At 36.5% G+C, this 10,924-nt stretch overlaps 1 protein-coding gene across 1 annotated transcript in view; it reads right to left on the reverse strand.

Annotated features, from left to right (window-relative positions):
• LOC122330206 (histone-lysine N-methyltransferase 2C-like) overlaps positions 1-10,924 on the reverse strand; it is a 111,939-nt gene that overhangs the window by 88,757 nt on the left and 12,258 nt on the right. Inside the window, exons 4-5 of the mRNA XM_043227069.1 lie at positions 6,974-7,124; positions 4,414-4,629 (exon numbers count right to left, since the gene is read on the reverse strand). Of these exons, the coding sequence (XP_043083004.1) occupies positions 4,414-4,629; positions 6,974-7,124 (367 nt within the window). The remainder of the gene's footprint in view (positions 1-4,413; positions 4,630-6,973; positions 7,125-10,924) is intronic.

Genomic DNA, 10,924 nt, shown 5'->3' on the forward strand with positions numbered 1-10,924 from the left:
AAAAAAAAAAAAAAAAAAATCATCAAATAATTCGGGAGTCTGGTCTCCAGTGCAAGTCCACATGAAGTGCTGCAAATCACTCATTAGGTTTCTTGGTGGTTAAAAAGCAGACTGAACAGTTAGTAAGCGGTATACAAAGCAACAAAGTTTTTGAACAGAGCTTAAATTTCCGGTTACACTTTATTTTAACAGCCCACTTCAGACATTCCATTAAGTTTCTATTACGTGGAATTCCACTAATACAGAGTTAACGCTGCATGATTTTACCCTTTATTTTCACTCACTGATAGGTTTTGTGAAATCGCTGACAAACTTGGCATGCAAAATATCTGGACCTGTTGGTAATTTAAAATCCTGCTGTGTGAAATGAGTTCTAACTCAAAAATACATCGGCGATGACCTACAGCCAATGAAAGAGCAACATATAGGGCAGCAAGAAGTACTGGTACGAGATTTTTCAAACAGTTTTTAGCAGACGAGACAGAGTTGTTTGCAATTCTTCCTATTGTATTGTAAAGTCATGCATTGTGTAACCTACTGTCTCCGATGAATTGTGCAGAGTGAACACAGCAGTATCAAAATCCAACCCCAGTGGTGCAGTGTAAAAACAAGCATGAACCTACGACTTCACACAAGCTGTGTGAACTCAGCATAAATTGCATTTTGAAAAATAAAGTTGCCAAGTTTTTTATGTTCTTTTAATGTCTCCAATACCTCACGTTACAAAAATTCACACAATGTATGCTCCACCTTAACAGTCTCCACCTTAAATTATATGCAATGTTCCTCAATTGCTCTTTTGAGCTGTTATTGTTTTCACCCCCCTGTCAATAACTGGCACAGTTCCAGCCAAGACCGACCAATCAGATGCCTCCAACACAACAATCCACTGCCTCTTGGCAGGCTGCCAGAGACTGTACAGAGAACATTACGTCACTATTCCTCGGGGACCAGTCTGATTGGTTAAGAAGAGCTGAGCAAATTAGGCACTCATCCAATGAGCCCGAGGGTGGCTGTGGACAGGAACTTTTGACAACAACAGGTCACGTGGAGCTCAGTGAAAGACTGTCAGTGGAGTTTTCCCTTATAGATTTCTCCTTTAACCCTCCATCTAGTAACTAATCATCAGGCAATTCTGGCACCAAATGAATTGACCCAAATTGAATTGTGGTGTTGGATTCATTAGCAACTCCCAGCGTATTTGGGTCAAAGCACTCCATTCCTCTCCATTAGAAGGCACAATGGAAGAGAACACAAGTTCTGTGTGACCCAAAACTTAAGTAATCAGATTCCATCCAGCAAAGCTTGAGCCTTTAATACATTTTTTTCCAAGCCTGATTTTTTTGTACTAATTTAAAGGAATATTAAACAAAAAAAATCTGTAATTTAAATGCTATTTTAAACCCATTACTTGCTTTTCTTAGGCTGTTCTTTCTCTCCATACAGTGAAAGTGAATGTATACTAAGTGCAGTCGAGGTACAAAAATAAAACTATTTAAATGAATCAGAAAAAATATAGTTTATGACTTGTGTCCTATATTAAGGATTTGAATTAATTTTGGGGGAAAAATCACTTTCATTGTATGGTAAAGAGCTTTGATAATCTACAACATTAATAATGCAGGGTGAATAAAAATGAGTTTCATGCTTTACTTCAACAAGTTTATTTATTAAAGCTGCAGTCCGTAACTTTGTTTAGTTAAAAATAAATTTTTCAGCAAGCACATAACCAGCCAGTGTTCAAAACTTCTTCCTTACTTTAAGCCTGATTCACGAGAGTAATGTTTTTTAATTGAGTGGTACTGTAGGTTTTCACAGGAAATTTGCCGCCACATCATTACATATAAATAAGTCGTCCTGGCCAGAGGCTATCTCCCACGTTAAGATGCTACAGATGGCTGATTGTTTATAACCTTTTCTCACAGCAGATGGTACAGTTACAATTATCATTTTATGAATTGTAATCCAATGGATTGTGTTAATAAAACACATGCAAGTAACTGAAATTAAATTAAATTTATGTGCAACTGACTACAGAATGCCTTTGTGGGATTAAACAAGTTTTGTATTTTAAAGAGAACCGGTACTAAATGTTCAAAAGCTCTGAGAGTCAAAGACTGAGAGGTGTGGAATGTTTGGTTGCCATTGATTTCCATTTTATAATTGACAAACTTCAACGGTTAGAGTTAAAAATCTGGGGGTAAGCGGATAAACATCACATTTTCATTCTTCGGTGACCCATCCCTATTATTAACAATTTGAAAACTATATACAGTAGTTAAAAAAAGAAAAAAGAAAAAGAGTCCCCCTTTTTTTGCATGTTTGTCTCAATTTAATGATTTAGATCATCAAACTAATTTAAATATTAATCAAAGATACAACACAACATACAGTTTTTAAATGAAGGTTTTTGCTATAAAGGGACTGCAAAATCAAAACCCACATGGCCCCGTGTGACTGAGGTCTATCAGTCTAGGTTATAAAGGTTATAAAGCCATTTCTAAAGCTTTGGAACTGCAGCGAACCACTGTGAGAGCCATTATCCACAAATGGCAAAAACATGGAACCGTGGTGAACCATCCCAGGAGTAGTTGGCCGACGAAAATTACCCCAAGAGTGCAGCAACGACTCATCCAAGAGGTCACAAAAGACCCCACAACAACATCCGAACAAATGCAGGCTTTACTTCCCTCTGTTAAGGTCACTTTTCATAACTCCACCATAATACAGAGACTGGGCAAAAATGGCCTGCATGGCAAAGTTCCAAGATGAAACCTGCTGCTGAACAAAAAGAACATAAAAGCTCGTCTTTTTTGTATTGCCAGAAAACATTTTGATGATCCCCAAGACTTTTGGGAAAATACTCTGTAAACTGACTAGGAAAAAGTGTAACTTTTTGGAAGGTGTGTGTCCCATTACACCTGGCATAAAAGTAACATAAAAATTCAGAAAAAGAACATCATACTAACAGTAAAATATTGTGGTGTTAGTGTGATGATCTGGGGCTGTTTTGCTGCTTCAGGACCTGGAAGACTTACTGGGACAAATGGAATCATGACTTCTACTGTCTACCAAAAAATCATGAAGGATCTCAAGCTGAAGAAAACTTGGGTTCTGCTGCAGGACAATGATCAAAAACACATCAACAAGTCCACCTCTGAACGGCTGAAGAAAAACAAAATGAAGACTTTGGAGTGGTCTAGTCAAAGTCCTGACCTGAATCCTATTGAGATGCTCTGGCATTACCCTAAAAAAGGCGGTTAATGTTTAAAAACCCTCCAATGTGGATGAATTACAATAATTATGCAAAGATGAATGGGAAAAAATTACTCCACAGTGCTGTTACAGACTTAGTTATCGCAAATGCTTGATTGCACTTGTTGCTGCTAAGGGTTGCCCAACCAGCTATTAGGTTTAGGAAGCAAGCACATACATACATATACATATACATATACNNNAATAAAAAAAAAAAAAAAGTGTTAAAAATTAAAAAGTGGCAGACATGTTTCAGGTGACAATATCCAATGAAAATTCTTATTTGGGTCATACTTCCTGGACACAGAATCTGTGATTTCGGAGTAAAGTGAATATGAAGCTTTAATTATAATTAAAATTCAAAACTTTCAGTTTAAAGCAACACTTATTTGCGTGAGCAAGTGTGGGGACAGTTCACTCCAAAAGGAAATTGAAAGCATGATTTCCTTACCCTCAAGCCATCCTAGACGTATAGGCCCATGTTGCATGCTAAGCCTACATCATATGCTGAATTGCTATTTACCACGACCTTGGAAGAGCCAGGATATTTTATTATAACTCAGACTATACTGATTTGAAAAAGGACAGCTTGGAGACTCCTAGGATGGCTTTAGTGCGAGTAAATTATGGGGCAATTTTTTAATTATTTTTGGGCGAACTATCCCTTTATGGTGTTAAGAGTAAAATAATTTGTCAGATTATGAGAAGTAATTACACTGGACATTCAGACTCTGCATTATTTCAGCTCTGCGAGGGTCACTGGGGTCACTGCTTTTTTAAACAAGGAGCTTTTAGTCCCTACAGCAAACAAAACCGGCAAATCCTTCTCAATTCTCATCTCTACACAACCTCATTACACATCTACAGCTTAAGAGAACTGTACTAAGCCATTTTCGCAATGAATACCACGTCCTGTACTTTCTCATTCGGCACGCCACTAAATGTACAAACTGGAATTATACTTTTTTTCCCTCTCTATAACAATCTTTGCAAAAGAATGTTACTAATTGCATTTTTAACAGTTGAAATGAAATCAATGATGGCGCATTCTTTGCATCTTTATTGCAACCCTCTTTAATTTATTTTTTAAAAAACATCTTTGGATAACCAAACACCTATTCAAAGCACCTTCACCTGATGACAGCGGTAACAACTCACTTTTTCAGGCCGCATCCGCGATGCCCTGGGCTGCGGTTGTTGTCATTGTCATCAAAATCATTGTCATCATCATGGTAATCGTCGTCCTTCTCAGAGCTGCCTCGGCGGTTCTGGATGTGCAGAGGGACGTAACCAGGCGTGGGTCCAAACAATTTCAACTCACCCTGACCCAAGAGACTCTTTTCTCCACAGTAGCAGAAGGCACAGAGCTTTTCTCTGAGAGACACAAGAAGAGATAAGAGAAATTACTTTTCAGACTTTCAGCTATTTGATTAGTGACATAACTCAAGTACACACTAATAAGCACCCAAATCTAAGTGTAAATGGCTGGTCAAGTGCATGTTTTATTTGCATGCTTAATATATGGTGCAATATTACAAATGCAACATACAACTTGCGATGTTATGACTTCTGTTGACACATTTTATATGGCAAAGAAAACTGAATTTGACCTTTCATATCCAGAAGCGGTTGCATTCATGTACTTGGATAGAGTGTTTTGCCCCAAGTCATTAAGCAGTTACCGATCCAATCCTCACTGTTCTTTTTGTCCAACAATCTGACTGGTCAGGGGTTTACAGTCCATGCCCCAGTGACCCAGTCTGGGAGACCATATTTAAATAGAATAACAGGAGAGCATACAACATCGCTGAATGGTTCTGACTGTGAAATAACACCCCAAATCAGTCCCCCAAATGACAAGAGCTCCTAATCAACATCTATGTGCCATCTTTGTTCAAATGCTGACTAAAAGCTAGGGCAGCATGTGATTTACATTGTGATTTGACCTAATGTGATAGTCAAGACTGCAATTCAATTTGTATTAATGCAAATTTCAATAAATTTCATAAATCATTGGTTAATTTACCTGAAACGAAGCCAGAGTTGGACCCAGCCTATCCAGAATTTTCAATAAAAAAACTGTAAATAAATGAATTACCCAACTGCCTCTTTTTCTAGTAGTTTAATTGCCATATTGACGCAAAAGTACCCCCAGTGGAGCCATGCATGTTCTAGTACAGAATTCATCCTGAGAAACAATTAGTAACTGAACTGCACTGAAATGTAACTACATTGTTGTAGTTAAACACACGATAACCAGTCTAAACATGCATGATTTTTGGTTTCTTTTTGTTATCAGGCTTTTGTATTTGTATTTAATTGTATTTGCTGACAACATTTTGCTCATAAACATTGTGATTGTGGGAAATCTTCGTGAAATGTCATAACTGTCAGCGCATTCTCATTAGAGTTCATTTATTTTCTCAAACACTCTTTAGCTGTTCGTTGTGCGGCCCATGAGAGCTGCTGTCAGTGGGAGATGTGAATCACATGCAGTCCTGGCTGAAGGGGGGGGGTCTCTCCCCTCTCGCACATTTTGCAAATGGTACTGCACATTAGCGAGTGCACAATCTGTGCTAATTGGGAATCCAAAAGAGAGCGCTCTCTCGCCCCCTCCTTTTACTAATGACAGCAGCAGGGCTTCAGCGGTCCCCTCCCCCCCCGACTCCCTCGCTTTCACTCAGTGTGCAAAAAAAGCACAGTAGCTGTGGCCATGCCTGTGTGCCAGCGTTTGCAACAGGATTCTGCTACTCTGCAAAGTCCTGTAATTGGAATTTTCAACAATGTGTCTGTTTTAAACTGAATTGTTACGATATTTTAATAATAATTACAATTACAATAATTAATTAAGAACAAAGTCTGTTGCCAGGTCTTATCACCATGACCAAAAATACAGTAAAAGAGTAATGTGAAATAATGTGTAAACGGTAACATATTTTTTGCGCCCTTTCTTATTTTTGTGATGGCAAAGCTGTCATTTAATTGCAAAGCAATTTTCAGCAGCATTTACAACAGCCTCCAGTATCATATGATCTTTCAGAAATCATTTTAGTATGCTGATTTGGTGCTCGAACTTTGTTTCAAAAGAAACAACAAAAAAAAGAGTTTGCATACACAAATCAGTTTTTCCATGAACCTTTGTGACACCTGCAGTGTTTACCGAGCTTGACTATTAAAAAAAATAAAATCAAATTATTTTGTATTAAATAATTATTTTGTATAAAATTAAAATTACAATAAAATTTTTAAATATAATTAAAATATAATTTTGAAAAACACGTGAACTAATTAGCATTTTTAAACTGCTTTTTTTATTGCTTTAGTTTTTTTTCTGATTGCATGAGGAGTGTTTATTTAAACAGAACAATGTGTTAATATTAAGTGAGAGTGGAACATGAAAACAGTTTTCTGGCAGTTTTTCTGGCAGAAAGACATTCTTTGACTTGATGTGCACTTCCACTTTGACTTCTAACACCCTACTGACCCTCCCTTGTACACTTTCTCCTGTCCAAACATTGTTTATCAGCACACTCTGTTTGGATGAACTCTCTCACCCTCTTCATGGCGACATTAAAAAGTTGCTGCTCAACCTTTAAATGTACACATAGGGGCAACTTTAAGTCTGCTGAGAGAGGCAGAGAAAGAGAGTGTGTGTGTGTGTGTGTGTGTGTGTGTGTGTGTGTGTGTGTGTGTGTGTGTGTGTGTGTTTAATACCAACCTAGTTTTGGCTTTTCTGGTGGTGGAGGCAGAGGAGCCAGCAGAGTCTTCAGACACAGAGCGCTGGAAGAGCGGGGATAGAGGCCTCTCATCTCTGGGGCTGAGATCCAGTGGCTCAGGAAAATCATCATCCGTTTCTGGCTCCACCACATCTACGAATTGAAAGAAAACATTTGCAATTTTAATATAATTTACACTAGGGGTGTGCAATATAAGATTGAATTAGATTACACTGGACAGATACACTGTTCATTAACTTATCATTAAGAGATTTTTGTTATTGTGTGACAGTGCATTCTATCACTTGCAGTCCTATGGCTTTTTAAAATTATTATATTGTGCCTAAACTGCCAAATAAACACAATGTTCACATAAACACAGTCAGCTATATAAAAGTGAACATAAACTTTTGGAAGAAAATCAGATGCTTGTCAGCATTTTTGCAAGCAGCCTAATAAACTGATGTATATGATATTCATTTGAATTAAATCGTGTAAGTAAAAGAGAAAATCACTCACTGCTCTAGTCTGACATTTTTTTGTTGATTTGATGAGATCAATGCATATTTTATTATCACAGTTTTTGTTTTTTACATTTATTTTATTCCATTTCTTTCTTACTTGAATGTTGCAGTTACACAAATGTACTATATACTCGGAAATATTTGTATCATTTTACTGTATCATTTATGCCATGCTGAAAATGCCCCTTTTTGGCTGGAAGCAAAAAAAATACTGTATACTTTGTCTCTCTTTAAATGCAAACAAGCTGCTACACCCCAACACCATTTCCTGAAAAGGATATGCCTTGACAGCTCATGCCTGGGCTACTATGACAACAACAAACAAAACATCTGTTTGTTTATGATTACCATCTCTAGCTGTGTCCAAAACTGCTCCCTATCCCTTGTATAATGCACTACACCATTTTAAAGTGCCGTCTGAATTCTGATCAACTTCCCTACATTTGTTCAATACTTCTTTGTACAACTGATAATACCATCTACTAAAAGATGCACAAATAAAAATTATACATTCCAGGAAAAAAAAATTCTAATTCACACTACAGGATTTTAAGACTGATTTAAGCCTAATTTGCAAGTTAAAGAGCTTACCGACAGGAAGGGCTCTGATCAGGTAGAAAATCAGAGGGTGATCAGCACTCGACAATCTTTATGTGAGAACTACTCAACAAACACATCAAAGAGTCACTGATACCTCGCCGACACCAAACCGATTTCTAGCATTACAAATATCTGGAACGGTTGGCCGATTTGAAATCACGCGGTGTCACATGCAGTGACAAGCTACAGCCAATGAGAGAGCAAAGAATAGGTTGAGGTAATATGGCTTAAACAGTAAAAGGAGACCAAAAGAAATGTTTTAGAACATATCGCACAAACTTTTTCCTGATGTCCATTTTCAAATAAACAACTCCTATTTTATGCGTTAATTTGTTTCATTCCCATTCTGATTCTCTATTTGGGGACCAGATAGAGTCATTGGGTGACAGTTGTTGTCAGCTCGTGTTGGGGTTGGGCTGACAGACGATGCTGATATCGCCGATGGCTGATAGATATCACAGTGTTGAGCCATCATCATAATCCCCTCCAAATAACCCCCTGCAATCTGCCACCTCCCAATACTGTGACCGGAAAAAAAAAAAATATGTATACTACGGAACCCCTGAAGGAAATAAATATGAGCTGGGAGGAAAAATCTATATTTTGCAATAGCATACATTCTTTCTGATTTATATCATTGGGCAAGGTATATACATTTGTGGACATCAGCAAGCTGCCATTATGCCTAGGACTGAAACTGCTTTTAAGAGCACAATGGCTTTTTAGTTTCACTCTTACTTTCGAGATTCGCCATCACACATACTGTTTACACTGGAGCGGCGGTAGTTATCTCAAATTTTACAAGATTATATGTATTATACATCAGTGGTTTTACAAATCATTCACCCTCGTCTTCAGTCATCTCTCCTTATATTGTTTATGTGGTAAGTAGAAATGTATGTGCTATAATGTAACAGCCAACCGTTAGAAATTAGGGTATGGATTTACACTTTTCCTGCCAATGTCTTTGTCATGACATCATTAAAGTCATGTAGTGCAAACTTGTCTTTACCAATGCGGAGAATAGTTTCCTTTGGAATGGATTTTGTACTTTGCAAACCTTACTCATGCACAAACGGCAATATGAAAGTAGGAGAAAAACAAGCATAATAGGATCTAATTAAATAAAATGAAGTGGAATATTTTTGCCATTTCCCAAATGTTTGGTTGAACTGCTATGACAAAAAAAACATGAAAAACAATTACGATACTGTCTGAAAAATAAAATGTATTTTCCCCTACTCATTTACAAAAGGTAATTAGTCAAAATGAAGCATTATTTTATTATTCAATTACACATATTATTATTGCTGTTGCTATTTATTGAATTTTTATTTAATGTTTGAAATAAAACTAGCGCTGAAGGAGAGAGAGCAGCTGCACACAATCTTGGACACAAATCTGGATTTGATAAATTACAGACAAATACACCATTAATCATATTAAAATCTCAACACACAAAATATAATCATCAATAATTGTTCCTACATTACCAGAAACACAAGTTAAGTTTCCTGAGAAACATTTTTATACTCCTACTGGATTGCTGGAAACAGTAATACGAGTAAAGAATGACGTCTTGCAACACAGAGAGGTTCATATCTGTAATGTCGTATGCTGGAGCTACATTAATGCAGTACAAGAAGAGCAGGCATGATAGCATGTACAATAACCCATGGGGAAGACAAGGAACAGTCCATTACATAGCAGCATTAAACTGTTTGTGCTTTCATAATTCTACAATTGTTATAATTGTGTGGAAACGTGACCCAGACAGTTTTAGATTTTCAATCAAGAATACTATAACTACTATTGAAATGTTTGGGATAAGTTAGTTTTTTTTGGTATGCTTGCCAAAGCTGAGATGTAGGATTTAAAAAAAAAAAAAATTTTTTACAAATAAAATGCATTCAATGTCATGGCCATTCATTCTGATTTGCTTATTTGGGGCTTAAGAAACATTTTTGTACACACAAACGTAAAAATCTATGCATATACTATGATTTCTTCAGTTATGATTTCTCCAGATCAAAACAATGAGTAGAAGTAACAAAGTGAATTAAAAGTTTCAAAATAAACATACTCTGACAAAGCACGTATACCTAAAATATACTTAAGTACAGTAAAAACTAAAAAAAACGTACTGCTGACCCCAAATTTATGAGTACACCTGCAACAACATCTGTAATACTGCATCTCAAAAAAATTTTCTCTCCCATGTGGATAGTGCCACTTTGTTCTCTTGGAGAACAATACAAAACAAAAAAAAAGAAAAAAAAGAAAAGAAATACACTGCGTCACAAAAAGCCACTACAATGGGAGTCGTGGCCTTTAGATCAACCTTTAAAGGGATGAAAATGGCTCATCTTATGGCAGACTTGCCCACACAGCACTTGTTAAAACAACGTTTTAAAAGACAGAACATTGTTTTTTCTTTTCTCGAAAGAGCATTCGTGTCAGCGGGCATAAGAAACCGGGACCACGAAGGGCAGATGTATGCTAGAGTTTGATAACTGAAGAAGAAGAAAGATGAAAACATATCAATGTGACATGAAGAATGACTACAGCTGAATTATAAATCATTTTAAATCAACTTAAAAAACTAATTTAATAGTTCCATTACAAAAGTCCAAAGCTCAGTGCTTTAAAATGTTAAAAGATATAGCAATGAAAACAACATTTATTGATGTATTTTCTCAATAAACAGCAATAATCACAATTAATTTAATAGGAAAATAAAGTGGGTTTAACAGTTCCTAACAATGAAAAGTGATACTGATGACAGGCTGCTATAAATTCAGCTTTGACACTGCACATTATATATATATA

This window comes from Puntigrus tetrazona, chromosome 24, assembly GCF_018831695.1.
Source record: "Puntigrus tetrazona isolate hp1 chromosome 24, ASM1883169v1, whole genome shotgun sequence".
NCBI classification, from domain to species: domain Eukaryota; kingdom Metazoa; phylum Chordata; class Actinopteri; order Cypriniformes; family Cyprinidae; genus Puntigrus; species Puntigrus tetrazona.